The 24,136-nt window shown below is 39.2% G+C and overlaps 1 protein-coding gene across 1 annotated transcript; it reads left to right on the top strand.

Moving 5' to 3' along the window:
- Positions 1-58: 58 nt before the first annotated feature.
- SLC39A9 (solute carrier family 39 member 9) lies at positions 59-22,988 on the top strand. The gene is made up of 7 exons (XM_009564940.2): positions 59-647; positions 5,834-5,942; positions 9,849-10,040; positions 11,927-11,995; positions 13,129-13,214; positions 15,110-15,244; positions 16,985-22,988. Exons 1-7 carry the CDS (start codon positions 552-554, stop codon positions 17,213-17,215), a joined length of 918 nt encoding a protein of 305 aa, XP_009563235.1. The 5' UTR covers positions 59-551; the 3' UTR covers positions 17,216-22,988.
- The last annotated feature ends 1,148 nt before the right edge of the window (positions 22,989-24,136 follow it).

The following is a 24,136-nucleotide window of genomic DNA, read 5'->3' as shown; positions in this document are numbered from 1 at the left end:
GCGTGCCGGGAGCCTGTGGAGTGGGGCGCGCCGCCATGTTTAATGAGGGAGCCTGCTCCTTCCCGCCGCGGCCCATGAGGAACGTAAGGCAGCCGTGGCCTTGCCCGTCATCTTGAAGCGCGAGGGATTGTGGGACGCGCGCGGCGTCCCGGAAGAGGAAGTGCCGGGTCCCGGCTATGCCACTTGGCGGCGGCCGCGAAGGGGAGGGGCGCGTCCCGGTCCCGTAGGTTCTCCCGCGCCGCCGCCGCGCGGAGGCCTTAGGTCGCCCTTCTACCAGGAGCCGTCCGCGCCGCTCTGCCCGGGGCAGCGGGGTGTAGGGGGAGGTCCCGCTGCCTCAGGTGAGGGACCGGCTGCCAGGCTCCTTGCCCGCCCAGACGGGATAGCGGCCGCCGCACGCCGGGCCCGCAGGGGCCGCCGCCGGGCGAGACAGACATGGCTGAAAGCCTCTGCTGGGAGCTCGGTGTCTGTACGGGTTAGGGGCGTGTGGGGCGAGGTGGAAAAGTTGCCGTTGAATTAATTTCGCTTTAAGGGACCGGACAGAAAGCGGCGAAATGGATGACTTCCGCTCCATCTGCCTCCTGTCTCTGGCCATGCTGGTCGCCTGCTATGTGGCAGGAATTATCCCCTTGGCAGTTAATTTTTCTGAGGTAAGACGGCTTCGCCGAACTGCTCGTTGGTTGCTAGCGGGAGAACAGCAGAAACCAGATGGAGAAAGTTAATGCTCTTGCCTTTTGAGTGTGGCAGTACTGTTGTGGCTTATGTGGTAACCTTACAAGATTTTTTAAGGAAGTTCTGAGTGTGGTGTTAATTTTTATTCAAACCTGAAGTGTAAAACTGTGCTTATTCTAAAGTGTGTATGAAAGCCATTCAAGTGGCTCAAATGTGATTCAAACATCTTGGCTGTAGATCAAACAAAGTCTCAGCGTGTAGTCGAAAGACACGATAGTGGCTGTATGTAGTTGTTCTTAGAAGCTTGCATCATAAGCTTAGGAAGTCAAAGGTTAGCATTTATTATGTGTCTGGGCTACTCGAGTTAGGGCTCCTATGAACAATTCAGAGAATGTTCTCAGAAAACTTTTGTTTGGTTCGCAATTTTGTTCATAAATTCTGGTGCTGCAAAGTTAAACCTTAACTTGTTGATTACAACACAACTTCAAGTTGTGCTCCTATCCTGTGGAACTCAAGGCATTCATTTGGAAAAATACTTTGGGTACTTAAGGTGTTGTTAAAGGAGGGGGTAGTTTTTATGGATTGGATGAGTTTCCAAGCAGTACAGGAGTTCACAAGTAAATGTGTTTGTGTGCTTCTAGGAGTGGATTGTTGAGGTGGTAATGTTTGTTTCAGTGCCTGGAGATCTCCTAATATCCTGTGATGCCTATGCCTTTTTTCTATTTCTAGATGGTGATTGTTTTGTGCAAGTTTGATGTAGTGAGAATTTGGGTGTTCTGAGGTAGTAAGGGCTCTCATACGAGAGTTTTCCCATTTCTGCTGGGAGCAGTGCCACTTTTGGAAAGCTAAGTGCTGGAAGAGAGCTGTGACTTGGTTTTCCATCAAGTCACAGTGCTGGTTGCCCCTGTCCTTCAGTCCCGTTGTTACTGGTGCAAAGGAGGCTTTGGCAGCAGTGGACTCTGAGCAGTGTGGAAGGAAAGGCCGTTCATTTTGGTAACACTACATTTTGGCTGAATGGATTGCAAGATGATTATGTATTCTGAGGTCTTTACATAAACATTAGCATAGTTCTGTTTTGCCAGTACTTCAGGTGGACCTTCCTTTATACGATTTCAAGGCTATTGCTTTTCCTGTCTTGCTCTTCAAAAACCATTTTAGCCCCAAAGCCTACAAAGGATTTTCTCACAAATTTGCTGAGAACTCTGCCTAGTGTGCTAATATTGTCTCTTTTTTAATTTAATTTTGCAGTTCTTCATGTATCTGCCTGATAGTCACCTGTTATGTCTGACTTTATATTTCATGGTGTTTGAAGTTCTTGATCTGTGTTTATGTGGTTTATTAATATTTATGTAGTTGAATCAGTGGACTCCCGATGACTGCAGGTATACTGATGAGTGGAGAATCCAAAAATATAGAACTCTGTATAAGCAGTAATCGTGTACTTATTAGCCTTTTGTGTGTGCCATGTTTTACCAACAGTATACATAAGCACAATCAAATTTATTGTGCTATCTTAGACTTTCAGGAATTATTGACTTGTTTTTACACTTCATTTAAATTAGATATCTTAAGGATCCGCAAGCTAGGTTTGTTTAAAAGATGAGCAGAATCTGCAAATTATACGCAGCTAATCCTGGAAGTTTCTAATTAGAATATAGAATTGTTTTGGTTAAAATAATTGCTTAGGACAGTGCAACAGAGACAATTTCGAAGTGAAACAAAACAGTGAAAGTCACTGTTTTGACTATGCTTTCTGTGGTTTGCAGAAGTTTTGCAGACGGCCTTGATGAGGAAAAGTGCCTTTTCTCACTGACCACTTACAATGGTGAAATAGAAAACAAAAGTGGATGCTTTACATAATAAACCTCAGGTGCTGGAGATAAAATTATTCATTTGTGTTAATACATTTCTTCAGATGAGTTTTTTTGCCATGAAACCTATTGGTTGTGTTCTGATTTCATGCTGGTTCTTTTAACTAGGTCTGGGTATTCTTGAAAGTATGAAACGGCAAAACCAGGTATGACTAAACATGAGTCATAAAGCGTTGCAGCCTGAACAGAGCTTCACTTTGTTTCTGGATGGAGATGTACCTTTCCAGCCTAATGGTGATTTTTGGTACTCTGTTGGACTAACTTTGCGCTAGAAACAACACTGTACCAGTTCGTGAGACAATCTCTCGATTTGCAGCCTAAATGCAAAACATAGTAAATAAAGTTACAGCAGTTTGAGTCTTGCTGGTGTAAGAAAGGCAGGCAGTGTTCACTGGACTGAGACTGCTTGCTGCTGAAAGCAGGTGTGGGGTCTTGGTAGGTCCAAGTAAGAGTTTCAGTGCCATGCAAATTTAAACCAAACACTGAGCAGTGGAACAGCTTGTGAGTTGAAGAGGTTAAGACTTTCCCCCTATGTTTTTCAGCACTGTTTACAGTGTTGCTCTTGTTTTTAACAAGAGATGCACAAGTGTTTTTGTGACTGAAATTGTTTGATTTCGTGGATCAAACTAAATTACTTTTGCTTGTCTGGGTAGGCTGCAACTATTGCATTGCTGTATTCACTGTGTTTAAAAGTTTTTTTTACTGAAAAGGGGTTGGAGACTTCTCTTGAAACAGTAACTTATTAGTGTTTATTATTTTCATGTGTCTCCAAAATTCACAGATGTTCAAGTGAAAGCAAGCCATACTCTGTATTTGCAGTTAGTTGTAATAAAACATGTTTTCTGCTGTGTTTATGTATGTATGTAAAAAAGATTATAGTTCTGCAGCATGGAAACAATCTGTTTCTTTCTGTGTGAGATACTATATTTTTTGCCCAACAGCTTTATAAACAGCGGATGTTGAAGATTATCTTTTCACGTAGATTGCCACTGTATAACAGTTTACCACTGTATGCCAGTATACAATGAATGCTGGTGGAAATATAACAGGTGTTTTCATTTCTTGCACGTTGCTATTTGGATTTTCCCCAGTAATGCTCTAATTTTTTCTGTATGACCATATTTGACTTGCTTTCAGAAAGCTAGTTGTGTGTCTCTCTAGAGCCTCCTATTTCTTCTACAGAAGTGTTAGCTGTTTTGGTGAGATTAAAAGATGTGTTGCTGTGGTGCACTAAGGAGAACGGATGGCATAATAAGGATATGCAACAAGTGTTTTCCCGTTAGTCTGTCTCTAGGTCCTCAGTGTCTACCAGCAGTATTTCGGTAGCTCCCAGACATGTCTTTGTGCATGGAAGAGGATGATGGTTCTCCCACAAAGTGTATGCTGCACAGTTGTTGCAAGGCACTAAACTCCCATGGTCGCTACAGGTGTTACGATAAGAACAGTTACAGAAATGATGAGAAACAACCTCTGCAAGTTGTCGTATTAGATGCTTAAATAATTGGATTTTTGGAACACGGCTTTGACTTTAGCATGTTGATGTTGTAGTCACAAGGAAGCAAAAGTAATAATGAACTGTTCTTATACTGTTAAAACAGAATTTAGTCACTTTGGGAGAGGTGATAGAGCTCTAAGCTTTTTGTCCCGTATTAGAATATAACTAGTACCAAGTACTCCTAAACCCTTTGTGTGTAGTTTTTAATCTTCTTGTAGAAATTCTTCCTGAAATATATACTAAACTATTTCTCTTCACTATACCATAAAAGCATTAAGTTTATGTATTTTGTTAAGGTTTAATTGCCGATTTACAATAATTATGTAACAAATCTGTTTTAAAACCTGACTTTGCAGAGAGAAAAAAAAGGGGATTGCCATGTTCTGTAATTATGTAGAGAGTAGAATATAATTTAATATTGCCCTAAATGCCTTTACAGGCTTTATCTCATTTTAAAATACTACTGGAAGGCTTAGAAAAGGTTGTAGGAACAATAAGCACAGTTCTGCTTTTATTAATCTCCTAATCAGATTAAAGAGAAAAAGATTGGATGTGAAATGTGTATTAGCGCCATTAGCAGTTTTATTGGTGCAGTTTCCTTGTTCAAACTCATTTGAGTAAGCCTTCTTAAATTGTTTTTTTTTTTAATAATTCTGGTTTTGGACCCATTCTGGGGATTTGATCCCTTCTGCTGTGCTTTGTAGCTACCTGACATCCTGCAAGTGTTGGGATACTGTCATTCTAAAACTTCACCTCGCACTTTATTTTATTTTTTTTAATACCTGGAACACATCATCAGATCTTTCATATACAAAAATGTTTCTTTTTCTTAATTTTTATCTCTTAACTAGAAGACCATTAAAGTATGGCACTTTTAAGGACAAGCTGCTGCACAGGAGTGGCTGTTTGGTTTAAAGGCAGAAATACATTTCATCTATCATGTAACAGTCTCGTAGCAGCTTAACTTCATTTCTTCTGTCTCTAAACCCGTTAGAAAAAGTAGAGCTACTGCTGCTTTTTTTTCACTCTAAAATCGTCCTTTTCTTTTTCTGGTTCTAGAACTTTTATTATCCCTTCTCTGTGTTCTATAAATATAGCTGATTTAGCACTTTATACTCATACTTCACCAATGTATTCTTATCTGTAGATGCATTTACATTCTCGGTTGGTTCTCTTGTCTTTCTGATTTTGTTTTGGTAATTTAGTTTTCTTCCTTGAATTTTCTTGTATTATTTAAATTGCCTGTTCCCCCCAAAAACCAATCTTGCACTCTGCCAAACCTAGCTGATATTTTAGGGAGCTTCCATGCGTTTCTATGATTTCTAATAGGAAAGACATACTTGAAAGCAAACCGAGAACGGAGATAAAATGTAGGGTCAGAAACGTGCTTCAAAATTCGGGCTCGTTCAGTCTTTGCCTCTGCTGACCTTAGAATTGGTGGCCCTAGGGGATGAGTTAGACAGAAATGGTCGTTAGTGCCAAATACAGCAACTCTTGCTGTTTTCGGGTATGCTATGCTTGATTTCTTGTCTGATATTAACAGTCAAATGGGTCATCTTTAACTTTCATTTCCTGCTTCGGTTAATTGCATCAGACACCGCCTATGTTTATTTTTCTGAAAGCTAATAGTTAGAAACATCAGACGATATCCAACTGGGGCTTCCGGATAAAATTCAGCAAGAAGTTTTGCAGATCACTTTCCTCCTCCCACCTCTCTGCCCCAACCTCTGTTAATGAAGGAGAGTAAAGAAAGCATTCTCTATCTTAAAGGTGATACTTTTTTTGTACTTTCTTGCAGGAGAGATTAAAGTTGGTGACTGTTCTGGGTGCTGGGCTGCTGTGTGGAACTGCCTTGGCTGTCATTGTGCCAGAAGGAGTACATGCTCTTTATGAAGACATTTTGGAGGGTAAGAACCAAACCCATGTCTGTAGCTGGCCTTATTCAAGATAACTTAGATCATGGTGTTCTGATACACTGTGGCTCTTTTCTAGGGCTTTTAACATGAGATTGGCGATAGGGATTTTAGAGCAGCATGACACAAAACTGCCATAGGCGTGCTATTAGGTGTGTATGGGAATTTGGCAAAGAAATGTCATTGGATCAGTTTACTGGCTGACTGATCCAATAACTAGCAGATCTAGGTACTGTACTGTTCTTGGAACCACAGCCTTTTATGCCGGGTCATGTGTAGTGTTCCTTATTCTATGGAGAGTTAAAGGTTTAACCACTGGAACTTCAAAGGAGGTATAAGGATGCCTTTGGCGGAGAACAAAATTGCAGACAACTTGCTGTTGCTTTTCTAGTTTAGTTTGCTTCTTGGCACATGCTGGAAGTGTTTTAGATCCATACATACTTGCTCTCATCAGAATTTCTTCCTGTGAAGGTGAAGAGCATCTTTGAATTGATTTACCTTAGTATATGTGCCTGAAAACTATGCTTATGTAGGGCTAGTTCACATTGTTGGAGGCATTTCTTTCTTGGGTGGTGGTGTCCATTACATGTAGATATCTGCATGTGGTTCCAAGTTCAAGCATTCAGTTCTGGTCTGCTGTTGCCAGTCTTCAAAACCTCATATCCTTTAATGAATAGTTTAAAACTAAGAGTGATTGTGTATTGTAGGGATGTGAGTGTGGAGCACACTATATACACAAAGGTCTTGCTAAACCTTGATTTGAGATCATGGCATTTTAAATAATTGGAGGTCATTACCTGTGTTTGGAGTGCACTTTAAAACTTGCTTTAGCTTGGAGTCTTGTGCCACTACATTACCACTGTATGCGTGAGATTTCTCCAGTACACTCAGAATCAGAAATTTGTCTAAAGGTAAACCGTAGCAACTTAGTGGTCGCAGGAGAAGGGACTGTAAAGTTGAGGCTGTAGAGAACTTTGCAGATATCTGATGTAGCACTGTTGCTAATCTGGGATTGAGAGATAATTGTAATACTCTGCTTTTTTCATACTATCCTTTTTCTGCTTCTACACCGTTTTAAATTTCTTTTTAGTAATATGCTTTAATTTATCTTAGTTTAGTTTCCACTAAATTTATGTTCTGCTTAGATTTTAAGCAAATGGGACGTGATATATGAAACACTTTATCAAGAAGTGGAAGAACCTCTGATCATGCTTTTATACTGTAATTTGTGCACTCTTAATGCAGGACTTCTCTAATGACCTGTAGTTGTGTGTTTTCTTTGTGTTCAATTTTAGTTCTAAGTAGACTAAATTTTTCTTGCAGTGATATGACTAGCAGTAAACACAATTGCTGTGAAGGTTTGCTTTTTTTTTTCACTAAATGGGATATGCTGTCCATGTATTAAATCTACAGCCTGCTGTTTAGAACTATGTGCTCTGTAACTTAATGTAGTATGTGGAGAAAAAAGGCACTTTCCACTACTGCTGTAGTAGTATCGGAGCTATTTACCAAGGAAAAAAGACTTTGTTACATGAATGAATTCAGACTCAATTCCTGACTCACCATGTCATGACTAAAGCCAGTCTATCTGCAAAGATGATTTTTTTTTTAATTGTGGGAAGGCAAAATTTGTGGGTATTATAGATTTAACTACAAAAAATATTTCTAGAGTTTTTTTCTTACAAAAGTAGGATATCCAAAGATAAACCTAAGATTCTGACAACTTAGCACCTTTCAGAATAACTTTTTTTTTGTAGCATCACCCATTTACATGATTAAACCTGGAAAGGTGCCTAAAGGAACATTGAGGTACATTCATATAACTGTTGATTGAGAAGAGAGAGAGGGGACTGTTTTTCCAGTTCCAAGTGTAATTTCACTCAGAGACTGATTGCTTGTTATCAAAGCAGGTGTTTGTCATTGATACAAAAAGTAATTTACTATTTCTTCTCTACTTTCTCACAGGCCACACAATATATAACTTCTAACTTTTGGCTTTGTGGGCTGCAATGAGAGCATTTAAAAGGGATAGATAGGTACAAGTGATTAATATGCAAAACTGTCATCTTTACACCCTCCCATCAGATATTTATACACATGGGTGAGATCCCTCTAAGCCTTCTCTTCTGTAGGCTGAAGACTCCCAGCTCTCACGGCCTTTTATTATAGGAGAGATGCTCCAGACCTGTAGTCATCTTCATGCTTCTCCAGAAGAATAAAGAATATATGATTCAGGTGAACACAGGGTCTGAAACCAGGAGATCAAATGCTTACTGTGCTCTATACAGTAGTTGAGAACCTAACTAAAAGTTCCCTATTCCTGATCTTGGCTTGTACCTTTCTAACTCTGTGCTCTTGGCAGAAAAAGGCTTAGACATGATCTTTTGCTTATCAGCTGGAAACCATACCAAGAATTTTGGTAAAAAATAGCTTTATTAAATCTCTTTCACACAGAGTGATAGAACAGTTTCGCAAGGGACCTTAAAGATCACCTGGTTCCAGCCCCTCTGCTCCCACTAGATCAGGCTGCCCAAGGCCCCATCCAACCCGGCTTTGAACGCTTCCAGGGATGGGGCATCCACAACTTCCCTGGGCAACCTCTGCTAGTGCCTCACCACCCTCATTGTGAAGAATTTCCTCCTAATGTCTAGTCTAAATCTTCCCCCTTCAATTTATAGCCGTTCCCCCTCATCCTATCACTCCATACCTTTGTAAAAAGTCCCTCTCCAGCTTTCTTGTAAGCCCCTAGTATATTAATATATTATATATATTAAATATATTGAAGCAATTCTTGCCAATCTTTGGTATCCAGTACTGAAAAAGCTATGTACTTCTGGACATTATTTGCCCTCTGTGTTAGATGCGATCACAGAAGCAGTAATTTCTTGTGGTTGTGAGCAAGGCTGGAGGATCTTGTGGATTTGTGTGGGGAGTTACTAGGCCAAAGACTACTGGAAATGTTAAATGCATGTTCTGGAAAAAAACATCATATTTCTCTTTAAGCCTGTGTACATTCAGAGTGAGACTGATACAATTTCTGTCAAAGTTGGTGGTAATTCTGAGTGTGGTGAGTATTTGCTTGTGATAAACATCACACATGCTGGGCTAATGGCAACCTATAAAGGCTGGTAAACTTGCGTTACACCTCTCCTTTCTAAGAGCCATTGTTGGTAGAGAAGTTTGTCACGCATCTATGAAGTATTTGAAAATATTTTTTAATTATGAACTGCGCTCCAAAGAAAGCATTTGATACCATGCAAACTTAACTGAAAACCTGTCCAGCCATCGTCTTTCTCCTTCTTGGATTCTAGAGTCATTCAGAGCTCACCTAATTTCAGGGTAGCTCAGTGAGACAAAGTGAATGTTGTTGAAGAGGAAGAGGGGATTGAATTAAAATTAGCGTAAGGAGGGAAACAACTAGAGAACTAGAGACTGATGCTTTGAGATACAAAGTTAATCTTGGATTGTGTTAGATCTCATAGTGGATGGAACTTATTTTGTCTCTTCGTCCTTTTTTTTTCCTCACTTAAATGAAGATTATGACTTAACTCCTTGACAGTATCTCTGAATACTGACAAAAATGGCAACTTAATTTAAAAAAGTAATTACCCAGCAATTTTTATAAATTAATTTTGTTTTTAAAATGCAGCATTTAAACAAAGTAGCCTAGCTGATCAGATATTAATGTTTTCTTTGTTTTTCCATGCTGAATATGTACAAGGAGAGGCCAACCAGACAAATGTGCACTTCTCTTAAGTAAATGGCCTAAAACTGTCTTTAGAAGAACTTTTATGTATTGTCCAAGAATGTGTGAGAAACACTTTCAGCAAAGGAGAAGTGACCATGCCCCATGCCGTGTTTAATCCTTTGTGTCCTAATCTGTTTGCTTGCTTGCCACAGGGAAGCATCACCCAGCAAGTGAGATGCAGCGTGTAATTGAGTCTGAGAAGGTGGCAGAAATCCCAGTTGTACATGAGTATGGCCATGACCATTCCAGGTTGCATGCCTACATTGGTGTATCCCTTGTCCTTGGCTTTGTCTTCATGCTGTTGGTGGACCAAATAGGCAGCTCTCATGTGCACTCTACAGATGGTAAGTAAAGATTCACTTCAATTAGTCTTAATTAGCAAGTTGCAATTGTTTTGAATGCTACTGGGATTTAATTTGACCAGTCATGTCCAGAATTTTAGTAGGTGCTTTACAAATACAAAGCAAGGTCTTTGTGAAATATTATATCCTGAAATTCAGCATAATTTGAGGGCTTGCTTCGCTATCGTGAAATAACTGTACAAGCATGTATGGTGTTGGGGTGCAAGGTGACTTGACACTTGAGTTATTGTCTGTTTACAATGTCACCCATAGAGAATTTCTTTGGCTTCCCAAAAAACTTTGGGTTAATCTTATCTTTACTTGTTTTTCCTACTTGACTGTCTTACACGTAGGTAAAATTTGCAAAAAAAACAAGAAGTTATCTTAAATAAGACTGCAGAAGTGACTAGATGTAAGCTCTGGTGCTTTCATGTAACTGCACTGGGCTCCCACGCTAGTCTAGAGCCTCACGTACTTCAAAATATGTCCTGCTCAGTCCAAAGGTTTCTCATCTTCATTATAAGACTCTCAAAATGCCTACAGTTGCCTTTGTTTCCTGCCTGTGACCTAACACTTGAACTGTAGCTTCAAATTTGTCAGTGGTGTTTTGTCAATTGAAAAGGTATTTTATTGCCTTTGGCTGCTCATTTTTCTCCAACCTAAGCACTTCTGATAGTGGAATTTGGCCCTCAAAAATCGAGGAATTTATCTTGAAGGAAAAGTAAACACACAAGGGGAGGGGGAATGTGTTTTGGTTGTATTCATGGCAATTTGCAGTGCACCTGCGCAATTGTTTGTGCAGGGTCAGTGTGGTGGGACAGATGGGAGGCCAGTGCAGGGGCTGCCACCTTTGTGCTCCTGAATAAAGCATCAATGGAGTCACACAGCCATAGCTCGCTGATTTTTCAGAGCTTTTCAAAGGAAGCAGTGGCAGTGAGGATGACTAAGGGGATGCAGGTGAGCAGCTGCTGAGAGAATCCTTGATCTGTACAGGTTTATGACCCTTTTGTATGCCTTTGATCAGAGAAAATACTGGAGGAAATTGACTATAATATATGTTAGATACTTATCCTATTCTATAGTGTGTAAGGCTTTATCTAATCTGTACTCCAGTCACAAGGAATGTAGTAATGTTTTTGTAATGATTTTTTCAAAGCTGCCAAAGAAAAGCACTTCTCTCATTTGAACCAATGTCTGGTACTTTTTTTATCTTTCACTTTGTCCAAACTAGAAAAATTCTTTGGGCCAGAATGGAGGTATGGAATCAATTGTGGGCTCACTCTTTGAGGTCAATACAAAACAAATTTAAAGGAAATATTCTTTGTGAGCATCTCCATGAGTATACCGTAATTTGCTCAAACAGACTCACCTTGATTCAGGAGATCAGTCTGATCAAAGAGAATATACAAGCTTTTAGCCAGCTCACTTCCCTGATCTGACTCACTGGGCAACTATGTGGGTGCCCGGGCATGAAGAGAGAGACCGGAGGGCGGAAAGACAGGCAGGAGGAAAAGAACACTGCTGGACTCTGTTATGGCAGTAGGGCAGACTTATTAAAGTAGCTGTGTAAACATGCTTGCAGTCAGCTAACTGACCTCTAAGAGGTTACAAAAAACGACTGCTTCTGCCTGACTCAGTGATCCTGTAATTTGCAAAGAATTTATCTATGGTTCTGTCATGTGTTTGATGGCAGAGCTTCAGAGGCTTTGAGGGTGTTGGGAATCAGACTATTTAATAGTATATCCAATCTGGAAATAAAAAAGCTGATAGTTTTGAATAAAACTGCCTAAGCAGCTGGTAAAGATATGTACAGTGGTACTTACGATTTTTCTTCCAGCATAATGTATGTATCTGTTCCTTGATCCTAACTTTCCTCATTACTTTTTCAGACCCAGAAGCTGCAAGATCAGGCAACTCCAAAATCACCACAACACTGGGGCTAGTAGTCCATGCTGCAGGTAATGTGGGACCTATTGGTAGCACTTGACAAGCACTTCTGTTGTGGCATGGCTTGTCTTTAGATGTGGTAGGAACACTTGGGTTTTGGTTTTGAAGATGGCTTTTTATTAAAAAAAAAAAAAAGGCAGGGTGAGCAGAGCTAAAGATTTTCCCCCAAACTTACTGGGAAAACGTACTCCAGCGCTCAGAATATTCTGTGGAGTTTTGAGTATGATACTTTCACTCCTTTATTTTTTCCTACCTGAAAAGTTGTGTGATGCCCATTCTCTGTCTCTTCAATTCCTTTGGCCGCTTTAGCTGCTAAATTTCAGTATGTGCTAACACATTAGATAAGTAGTATGAAACACCTTTGCGTTTGCTTGTCTGTTGACCCGTGTTTAAAAAAAACAGTCTTTAAAAAAAAATAGTATCTTGTGACAAAAAGGACATTATAGGGTGGGGCACAAAGATTTGCCTGAAATACATTTGGGCTGACTTGTAAAGACTAAAAAAGTTATGCATGTATTGCAGTGAACCCATTTTCATGTTGTACTTCTTCACTATATATGTGTATTACGTAAATGATGCTTTTTAATCTCTCCTGCTGAAAGTTATTGTCTAGATAAGTCATAAGATGATCAAAAGATATTTCTTCATGAAGCAAAGTGAATCCCATATATAAAGGTTGAATATTCTATTTCACATTTAATTTAGACAATGTATGTTAAATGATAAAAAAAGTATTTATATTTGAAAATTCATTTAATGGGAAATAATTAAAATTCTTCTAGTGCTTAGAATCTAAAGTAGATTTTTAAATTTTTTAAGGAAGCCACTTCTACTACAAAAGACTGAAATAAGTAGACTTGCTACCTATTTCTAATTTGTCAGGCTCTGTCAATACATACTAGATTATTGGTATGTTTTGTATGGTCTTGGGAAATAGAGAGACAGCTCTTGTTGAGGGTTGTCTGAAATTATTGTGGCTTAAGAAACAAAGGGAAGTGAATCAAGTGTTGTATTGGTGGTGTTCCTGGCATTTTGACCAACAGGACTTCCAAATCAACATGTTTTGTATGGTCTGCCATTGATGGGGTGGGAAAACCGAAGCTGATGTGGAGAAATAATCCATGAATTTGCACTCCTGTTTCAGCTGATGGTGTTGCGTTGGGTGCAGCAGCTTCTACTTCTCAGACTAGTGTCCAGTTGATAGTGTTTGTTGCAATTATGTTGCACAAGGTAGGTCATCATCCAAAAAATCTTATTTGTTCTGTAAAAGACTGTTAAAGCATACAGAATTTACTAGAGATGTTAAGTTTTTTAAATGGTTTAATCTGGAAATGCATAATACTATTGAAAGGGAAAGTTAGTAGTACAGCTTCAAGGACCAAAAAGCACTGATATGGTGGATGACAGAATAGCCGGTGGTAGGTGCTAAGTCTGAATGGGGTACAGTAAGAGAGAATTTTGACTGCCTACCTTGATTGCAGTGGTTGGGAAAAGCCTCTAAAAAGTAGGGAGAGAAAAAAGTTCTGAAGAAATGTGGCAGCTTCACACTAACTTTTTCTGAAGCTACTGTAGTGGTGGTGTTTGTTTTGTTTTGGTGTTTTTTTTAAGAAAAAAAACCACCAGAAAACCAAATCAAACAACGCCCCCAAGATTGTACTGCTTTGAGATTTATTCAGAGAAATTCTGGGGGGTGAAGCACAGAAGTATATGCTAGTGTATTCAAGGAGGAAAAGCAATTTCATGCTAATTGCAGCAGATTTTTGGTTCTGTGATGTTCTTAACCAAATGGGAAGGATAATTATTAGAAATAGTTTTAGTGTTTAAAGCGTTAATTTTTTGGAGCCACTTAATATCAGTGTACTAAATTACAACTTCTGGTTGCCTCTGTTATTGTAGCAGCTTCAATATCGGTCATGTGCAATTTCTGCCAGGAGAAAAAAAGTTTTTTTTTTTTTAGTGATAGCAAGCAAACAATGACTGTAGAAGATGGGAAGATCTCAGCTATATATGTTCTAAACATACATGCATATTTGACTTATGGTAGCACATGCATTCTTGCTTATTTGCATGTTCAAGATGTTAAGAAATCCACATCTATTATTTCTTGTCTTCATTGTTCATTCAGTAAATTGTGATTTACATAACCATCTTCAAAGGTGACAACATCATTGTCACATCTTTCTGTGAAGCTCAGTTTATGGCTATTGCCAAGTGAAACTTGCTTTTGTTGTTCTTAATGTTCAAATTAACTGACTTCTGAAATTGTGCAATTTTAGAAGAGAAAAATTTTTGGGTGAAAGATTATCAATAAATATTTGGTATTGAAAAGTAAATTTATTTCTTCTCTCGTGTCTTATTTTTCTAGTTTTCTGATCTTGATTGATTCTTCTGTTTTTCTCATCTTTTTTCCTTCACTCATGGTTTCCTTCTAGGTTTTTTTTTAAAAAAAAAAAATCTGTCTAAAAAATGCCCAATATATTTTAGTTTGTCTTATATCAAAAAATGTCAGGGTGGACTGCTACTGTCTTTGGGTGAGCAGAAACATAGTAAATTCTGTGAGTAGTAGGACAGCCTTGTGGATATGAAGCTGGATGCCAACACAGGGAAATGTAGTAGTATTTGTTTACTTCCCTCTGGGAACAGAAGTGAAACTGAATGATGAAGTCATCAAAGAGATCTTAAGTCTTTGTTTGTGTGGAAGCTGACAATTATCGATCTTTGGGAATTTTTTCTTCTGCTATGTTAATTTTAGACTTTTTTGGATGTGGATAAAGAAACTGTCCATCTAAGGATGCAGAGTCAGGATGGCAAAGAAAATTATGGCAGTTAATGGAAACCTAGGGGTTATAACGATGACTGAATTTTGAATGAACTTTTTAATATTTATAATAACACAAATATGTGTACTCTGATAGCCAGGATGTGGGTTTTGATTAGGTACTATTATTAAGGTAGGGCATTCTGCAGAATTCTGTTGATTTGGGTTAACTGTAACGTGCTAGCACTCTCCCTGAATTTCTTCTGATTCAGGGCATTTCAGTGTAATGTGTTGTATTTTAACTTTATCTCAGATTTCAGAGGATTGCACAAGATATAATGTTACTAGTGAATATTGTTTCTTGCAGGCACCAGCTGCCTTCGGCCTGGTTTCCTTCCTGATGCACGCTGGGCTGGAACGGAATCGAATTAGAAAACACTTGCTGGTCTTTGCATTAGCAGCACCTGTTATGTCGATGGTGACATACTTGGGGCTAAGCAAGGTAAGTCTGTGATGTTTTGGGGGTTTTTTTTCTTGCCCAAAATGTAGCTTAGTGGTGGAGTTCAGGGGAAGGAATATCATGAGTTTCATAGAATGTAATTCGAAGCTGCTTAGGGGAAAAAAAAAAAAGAGGATTAAAAGGTAGCAATTTGAATATGTGAATCAAAAAATAACCCATGCTTTCCATCAGAACCAGTGATAACTCATCTACAGAGTTTGTACCTTTTTTTTTTTTTTAGAAGGCTGTCTTCTGTCTTTTTACCTTTCTACTGCTCCCCTTTGAGAACTCAACAATTTACTCACGTACCAGATTTTTTCTGGTGACTATATAATTTTCAGTGTTGCTGCCTGCATTCTTACTTCAATATGCGGATAGAAAATTATCTTTGCTAGTTTCCCCCACCATGCCAGAATTGGTCCTATATGTTCAAATTTCTTTTCATACTGTGTCAGAAGCTGAATCCTCAGCCAGAACAGTGTTTTTTGCCTCTCATGCTCCTGAAAGCCTAGTAGTATCCTGGCTTTATACGACAAATAGCCTGTGAAGTGGTCTGCTGCGGGCGAGTTGATCATCTCTGTCCAAATTAAACGCTTTTGCTTCTCATAGCATTTCCCAGGATGCTCCTGTATTTCTCACTGCTGTGGGCCATGCTGGTGACACATTATGGTGTTGTGTCATAAAGAATCTAATGTTATCATGAAACTCAAGGTGTGAGAGGAAAGTTGAAGTAAATAATCCGGGCTAATCCCTTTACTTGCTGGAAAGAAGTATATTTGATATTGCAGAACGGGGGACAACAGAAAGGATTTGGTCTGTAAATAGAAATGAGAATGCTGTTTGAACACTCTTTAGATGTAGGCTGACCAAGAGTTGGTTTTGGACTTTGCATTTGCAAAGGACAGAGAATTATTAAGGCATAAGGGCTGTCAGAGTGATTATATAGTTCCAGAGCAGATGATGTATCTCTGCTCTTTGGAAAATTAACCTGAGTATAGCAGAGAACAAACATTACACTTGAGTTGGAGATCGTTCAAGAAGCATTTTGTAACTGATATGAGTGGATTTGCATTTAATTGTATTTAATGATGTGTAGCATTATCTTAATTCTAGTCTGAATGTGAAGTGGTGCTTGGTTTTGATGCAGAAGATGCATTTCTTAATTAAGTTTGCATGGAAATTCTGGAAGACTTTTGTGTGTTTAGTTGTACAAACAAATGAGAAATTGAAAGAGTGATCATTTGGGACTGAAATCTAGGAAATCTTGCTCTGACGAGCAGGGGACCAGATATTTAAAGGCTAACATGTTATCTGAATTCTTTTTTTGAAAGAAAGAAAAAAAAAAAAAGTCAGCCTTGAGTGTCCTTCCTAAATTTCGTGGCTGTATCATCTGATTTTTTTTAAGCATATTTTGTCATTTTGATTCTTTGTACGTTCCTGTGACTTGGTCAAACAAGGTTCTTCTGGACAGACTGTCTTTTTCCTACTGTAAGGGATTCTAGAAGTCTGAAGTGAACTAAATAGCATGAGTAAGTCTTTTTGCCCCCAGTGTCAAGTTCAGGATGTCAGTTATTATACATAAGGTGCAAGACACAAAACTACACATTGAACTGTTGTTATTGTGAGCAAATTAGTTGATAAAAATCCTAATGTGTCTGGACTCTTAGAGAATTTTTTATTGTTGATTGAAGAACAACTGCTTTTCCTCATTTTTTTGTGCTCTCTTTTATTTTTCCATTTCAGAGCAGCAAAGAAGCCCTTTCAGAAGTCAACGCCACCGGAGTTGCTATGCTGTTTTCTGCTGGGACTTTTCTGTATGTTGCCACAGTTCATGTCCTTCCAGAAGTAGGAGGAATTGCTCATAGCCACAAACCTGAATCAACTGGAGGAAAAGGACTCAGTCGTCTGGAGGTGGCAGCCCTAGTATTAGGATGCCTGATTCCTCTAGTTTTGTCTATTGGACACCACCATTAAACACATGAATTTCACCGTTCTCCTTGATCTGACATGAGCAGTAAATGTCAGCTGCTCCCTTTATCATTGTCTCTTACTTATCATCCATCCCATCCTCTCCATGGAGTTCAGAGGGAACCTTGATTGCAAAATGAAGAATACTGAGAAAGTTTTTAGTGTAGCAAAATGTACTTTGGCAGCCGGACATAAATTCTGTGTAACTTTCTTTTCTGAAGACATTTGCTATTTTAATTCTTTCTTCTGGCCCTATTCTCAGGGAAGATGGAATTTGGAGTTTAAGAAAGGTGAGAGGGGAAGACCATAGTGACTCATCATGAAATTGCAATCACCAAAGTATCCTGCAATTCAGCTTTCACTGCTGAGACTCAAAAAAAAAAAAAAAAAAGGATGGGTGCCTTGTGAGAGGTTGAAGTCTTACTAATGAAGAAAGAGGCTCTCCCCCAGTGGTTCCGTGTTGTCCTGGCGATGCGACTGGTCCTTGCAATGTTTGTCACTAATTGTATTGTAAAAATGGGCTACCCTTGGAATTCTAGGCAACGCTGCTATTGGCACAGAAGCGTCAGTGATAGTAAAGGAAGGATGTAGAGGAAGTATAGTATTAGAATAGGAAATCAGCTGGTTAAGAAAGTGTAAACTAATTTTGCAGTGTGTTCCATTATTTAAGACAAAGAATGGAAGCAAGGAGAATATTATTTTGATTGTTTATGCAATTGTTAATAATTTTTTGAAATGACAGTGCTTCTTGGAAGATGATCTTCTGCCAAGTCAGCAAAGCGTAGGCACCAAAAATGTGAGCAGGAATTAGGTATTTCTTACTGTCATTACACTACTGCTACTAATGAGAGAGAGATCCAGTGTCCTTTACAATTGAGCTGTTCTGGGCTCTGAGCAGTAGGAATGTGATGGAGACAGCTGTTGAGGACCAGAGAACTTTACTATCTCATTTCAAAAGTGAACTGCTGAAATCAGTGATGGGTGTGGGTTTTTTTGTTGAATAAAAGGTATTAATGTTAACAAAACAGATGTTTAGTTAAATATTTATACTACAGATAGACTACAAAGTGTTTCTAAACCGGTTCTGAACAAAAAACCAAACTGATGGGTTCCCAGTGGACTTGTTAGGCATTCTGCTATTTTTCTGGGAATTGTGCATTCACCTCTTACTGATAAGCATTAGTTTTTGTGAGTCTACTGGAGGGTTTACTGCCAGCTGCTGATGCCTCTCACTGCAGAAGAGCGATAAAAGATCCCTCCCTTTCCAAGGCACAGCCTTCTCTTGTCAGGCACATTTCTTATATGCGAAACAAATTGTACTCTAATAACTGTAGTGCATTGAAAAGTCAGGAATGTTTGACATGTGCAAATTCAACATAAAATTCTTTCTTTAGGGGAAAACTTTTTAATGCCATAGCCTTTTTAAGCTGTACTCTGTGCTTTTTAAAGATAACATTGCCAAATATAGTTTTATTTTGATTTTTTTTGTTCAACATGGATCTTCAAGACTTGAAATATTTTAAGTGAAGTGCTTCTTGTTTCCATTTGAATGAGTGTGTCTGTTTTTCGTGACATTTATTGCTTCTGCTACGCAGGCCATTGTGCCCCTTAACTTTATATTTTTGTCATTGTCCTGTTTGTCTACTAGTTCAGTAAGTGGTATGGCCTGGTTCTTGGGCTGGTGATTGCTTGGTCTGTTAGATTTGTAACCATACAGGTGGATCCGAGGATTGAACCTTGCATTGATTTCCAGGAGTGCTTGTTCATGCGTGTTTTACTATATAAAATCACTGCAAAATTATTAAAAGGCATCTTTTCCTACAAGACAGTATTTTCAGATAGAATTAGTGTATTGGGTCTAAACAATTGTTTTATATTAGACCCTCAGAAGTTTGTTCTGAAGCCATTGCGAAATCAGTGACATTGATGAGATCTTCTCCTGTGCATTCTTAAGCTTTTTTTTTTTTTTTTACAATATACACATGCAACAAGTAAGTTGTAAGCTTAGAAAGTTTAGTGATACAGGTTACCAATGCATGTGAATGCTACAGAGGGATATTTGTACCAGAGCTCCAGTGTTCTTCCTGATTTCCCTTAATTACCTTCTTCCTTGATAATTTTATTATTTTACCTTGCTTAATCTTTCCATGTAACTGTTTCCCAAAGCTGGAGAGTGTGCAAGATCTGCAGCAGAAGCAGGAGGTAGCTTAGTGCAGCATCAGATGCTTATGTTTTGGAGAACAGTAAGGTTTTTTGCTTCAAACTGTCGTCTGCCACTTGCAAGTACACCTGTACCTAGTTCAGATGGCATCCTGACCGTGTTCCACTTCAACTTCATTTTGTGTATAACAAGAGCAGCAGGTTAGAGAGTTATGTAGGTAAGGTGCCATTTCACGCTTTTTGTGCCAGTCTTGGATATCCATGTGGATTGTACCTTCTTACATGTATGAGTGTGTATGGATGAAGATGTACCAGCCAACCTTTTCACTGCTGACAACCTCTGGCCTTTGAATTGTAAGAGGTGCTGCTGCTGAGAGGTCTTGTGGTCTTTTTCTCCTGTCCCTCAGATCGTGTTTCTAGTTTCAGGGACAGCCACCAGAAATGGTTGTAATCAGTTTAATGGTTCATGAACTATAAAGGCCAAGTTATAGCAGCAAATGCTTAAATGGAAACATTGACAAGATTAACACAAAAATTCTGGTAACACATACTTTTCACTTCAGTGCTCGGTTAAGTGATACACTTCTGTGATTTATTTTTTTTTCCCTATCCATTTAGGAGCAGCAACAGCATTTTCTTTTCGCTGCCTCTGTTATCTGTGTTGAACTATTATTTTCAATTCTGTAGCTGAAACTACAGTGAATAAGGAAGCTTTTGATTGTGTGATAAAGAGAGGATAAAATTTTATATGATCAAACGTTTCCAAATTGTTAGTTCCACATGGGAGATTATTTTCTTCAGGCAGAGTATTTTAACGAATTAAATAAAATGGCCCATTTTATGATGTCCTCTTTTTCTACCTATCTCCCCATCTGTCACAGTAAATCCAAGCACTGGATGTAGTCAGGGCCATCTGGTATCATTTTCTACTCCTCAGGGGACCCTGGTGCAAACAGGTTCCTCGTACTCTCTCTGTAATAGCCATCCCTGCCTGTGTTTTCTACTGTGAGGTAGATGGCAGCAGGTCTAGCAGGTAATGCTTTAACAAAGTGCCAGGCGTGTCCCCCTTTTTTCCTGTAAATCCCTCTAGGAAATCTCTAATCTTCTCATCAGCTGTTTTTTCAGTTAATGATTTCTTAATCACTATAGGAATCGGACTAAAGCTGATTGATCCCAATGTGTTCAGGTACTGTTCTAATTCTCTTACTGCTCCTTACATAAAAAAGGGAAATAGTTCTTTTTCAGCACTTGATGACAGCTGCAGAAGCTGCACTGATATTAACTTAAGTGAAGATGGCATAACTTGCATGAAGATAGGAATTTTTTGGAAGTTGTGGCGTATCAGATGGCTGGGTGTTAGCACAGACACCCACTGCTGACTTCAAAGAACCATTTCCAGGTGGTTTGTGTAAAAGGCTAACGTTATCCAAGTGACTCAAGAAAATTACTGTGTTTAGTCAGGAACTGCTTCAGAGCCTTCAAGGAGGTTTTTGCAGTAGCAGATGTGTCCATGTGGTATCAGCCTTATGATGCTGTGAAACAACTGTTAACTACGGCTGCCTTCCTGTTCTCTGCTGGGACTTGGGGGAAAAAGAGGAAGGAAGTGTATTTGTATTTTTTGGGGGTGGAAGGAGGAGGAGTGGTTGAGGTATGGTGGGAAAGTTAATGATGAATTTGAGATTTCTTGTTCGCCTCACTTTGAAATAAATCTTTTTTCTTACTTTTATTACATCCTTTAGCAGCCTTGGCTTTCCAGGGAAAAATATTGCGTGGTCATTGCTGTTTACCGAACTCCGTGTACGGAACTGTAATATTAATGTCTCTCTTTCCAAACCATTCGTACACAAAATCATTCCATGAATGGCTGCCTTATAATTTTTCCACTTTAATTGTGAATGGTTAAAATAATGTTTTCAATTTGTTTTATTATATTAAATTTTTACTAGGTGCAGTGCTTTGGAGTTGGCTTGTCGTTTACTGGGTGGGGTTTTGTGATGGCTCTAACAAAGAGAAATGACAGTCTTAAATGGGATGCAAGCGGTGTAGACAGTACATTTTATCTTTGTATAGATGTTTGATGCTTTTTGTGATGTCAGAGCACCTCCTGGAAACCTGAAGTGTGAAAGTGCAGTCTAGCAAGTTGAAAGAGGCAGTCTAGCAGATTGATTTGGACTTCGGAATGAATGGGTTTAGAGGTATAAATACAGAAATTATTTAACAGCTCTGCTTGAAAGGGGTATTTGACAACTGTCTCTCACGAGCATTTAGGGGTTGACATTGCCCTGAAGGTGTAATATCTCTTCTCCCAGCCCCAGGAAAATGTCTGAAGCTTACAAGGCAGAGACTCTTTGAAGAGCCATAAGGACAAGATTGGCTCAGGAGTGCTCCAGGCCACTGTTAAAAGGCTGGAGGACAGCTAAGGCTAAAGAAAAATGAGAGCACAGGATGGAGTGAGAACAATCTTGTCAACCCCAAATCCAACATTATAAACACTCCGTTCTTTTTTGGAGACTGTGACAAAAGTAGCCTTTCCCATACATACCTGCTTCTGTGTGATGTGGATGAAAATCGACTTTAAATGTACATGAAAATATGCAAAAAGAAAAGCTAGCCTGCTTTTTGTTCCTGCACTGTGGGGGAAGACTGCTGGTGAAAGCTCTCTTATCCTTGTTCTGTGACTTGTTCCCCTAATCCTGCTGTTTTCCAGCACCAAGTCACAGCTCAGCTTTCTTTGACTGCCTTGCAATCCTACTGCTTACCTGTTAACAGCTCTTCAATATTGCTCTGTCTTCAATACTGACCCAGACTTTCTGGAAGGCAGCTTACCTTCTTTCTGCAGCGTACAATGAAATGAAAGCCTGCATGAAGCCATGGCTACCTAAGTTTTCTCTCTAATGCTGGTCGTGACTAGCATTAGACAGTCATTGTAACTGACAGCAAGTTGTGTTCTTGCTGTGAAGTAAAACTGAATTTCTCTGGGAGGGTTTTATTTGCTTCTGACATAATTGTGAAGTGCAAAAAATAGTTGGAAAACAAATTGTACTAGTGGTCTCTAAAGCACATGGGCAGGGGATTTGACAATAGATTTTTCAAAGCTCCTTTTATCTGAGCAAAAACTTGCAGGACAGCCAGATTTGTTCCTGTAGGACACTTTAGGCCATATTTTTAGGGTTTGCAGGTTTTAATAAAAGATTCTCAAAAAATCCAGTGGGTTGCACATTGTGTGCTGTGGCTGTAGGGAGGCAAATTTTTCATAGAAATGACTGAACTATTTTTTTAAGGTGCAACTTGAAAGAGGCCACAGCTAGACACCTCCGTCTAAAAATGTTACTTTACTAAACTTGGTTGGGACTAGATTTAACATTTTAAAAACATTTAGGGTGCAAATAAATGAATACATTGCAGGAGTAAATGCTTTGTAAAAACTACAAGGGTTCTTGTTTCTTGCCAAAGCATGTTAAGGTTTCTGCTGTGATGCTTTTGGGAGTTTGTAGAAGGAAGTTATTACCGCTGCAGCACCCTATGGCTCCTGCCAGGATTTAGTGCAAGGATGAGAATCGAGGCAGGGATCCTTGCAATAACTAAGGAATAACTAGGAATTTGACACCCTGTCACGAGGCAGTCCTTCAAGAGGAAGCACCTGGGTGGGAAACACCTTTAGGTATCTCTGTGGGTTTTGCAAGAGTCTGAAACTCCCGTTACTGGCCTTAAGTGATGAAACTATCGGCTGGAGTAATTTGGGAAGTATTAATGGTTTAAAGCAATCTTAGAAAGTGAAGTGGCCCCTTAAAGCAGCCTGCAGATAGGTGATAAAGGACTGACCTTCATCTCCCTGATATGTGGGTGGTACCTGGCAGTGTGCCCAGTTCTTTAGCACCTGGTGGGAAGATGCTAATTGAATGCAGTCTAGAGCACTGATTGCAGAATGTTTCAGGCTGGAAGGGACCTTTGGAGGTCAAACAGGGCCACTTAGAGCCAGTTGCTCAGGACTGTGTCCAGATGGCTTTTGACTATCTTCACAACCTCTCTGGGCAACCTGTGCCAGTGTTCAGTCACTGTAACAGTGAAAAGCCTTTTCTCTCGTGTTCAGCCCAGTCCTCTCATTGGCACTGCTGTAAAGAGTCTGGCATCATCCTCTTTGCACCCTCGCTTCAGGTATTTGTGTACGTTGATGAGATCTCTCCTACAGCTGCTAACTTGACACAGTTCATAAATACTCTTGCTCTACATACTCTCCGGCTGCCCTGGAAGCAGGATTTGTTTTTAAATATACATATTCAGAAAATAGGGGAATGATGCTTTTATAGGATGGCTGATGTATGCATTCCTAAAATCTTCATGCATCTCAAATTGAGAGGTACCCTTGATAGAGATGGTTTGTGAGCAATTAATTAAAAAAAGATTTATATCTTTCTCCTGCAGCTGCTATTCACAGACTCAACTAGGATTCTGTCACTTTAACAGTTAATGTTTTAGCTATTTCATAAAAGCAATAAGCAATATTCTCAGCTAATTGCTTACTTTTGATTTTTCTGGTAGCTCATAGAACTTGTGTGGTTAGGAAGAAGTGTAATCTCTTTAGACTGGATTAATCACAAGAGACTATGATTAATATGAAGTCCGTAGAAGAACTGAAATGTCAGTGTTGCTTTTGTTGTTAGTACAGGCAGATGCAAGGCAGTAAGGATGGGAAGCCAGTACTTTGCCAGATAGGTCTTGGGTTTTCAGCAAGTAAAATTCAGTTTTAATGATGAAGCATTATGCAGT

This window comes from Cuculus canorus, chromosome 5 (assembly GCF_017976375.1).
Source record: "Cuculus canorus isolate bCucCan1 chromosome 5, bCucCan1.pri, whole genome shotgun sequence".
Lineage (NCBI taxonomy): Eukaryota > Metazoa > Chordata > Aves > Cuculiformes > Cuculidae > Cuculus > Cuculus canorus.
Note: the sequence above shows the minus strand (reverse complement) of the source record. Positions and strands in the feature narration are given on the sequence as shown.

Bases quoted from the DNA above. Each gene is read 5' to 3' on its own strand.
- SLC39A9 (XM_009564940.2), top strand. From the start codon at position 552: ATGGATGACTTCCGCTCCATCTGCCTCCTGTCTCTGGCCATGCTGGTC. The intron at 648-5,833 runs GTAAGACGGCTT...ACTTTCTTGCAG, and splicing joins TGGCAGTTAATTTTTCTGAG to GAGAGATTAAAGTTGGTGAC. The intron at 10,041-11,926 runs GTAAGTAAAGAT...TTACTTTTTCAG, and splicing joins TCATGTGCACTCTACAGATG to ACCCAGAAGCTGCAAGATCA.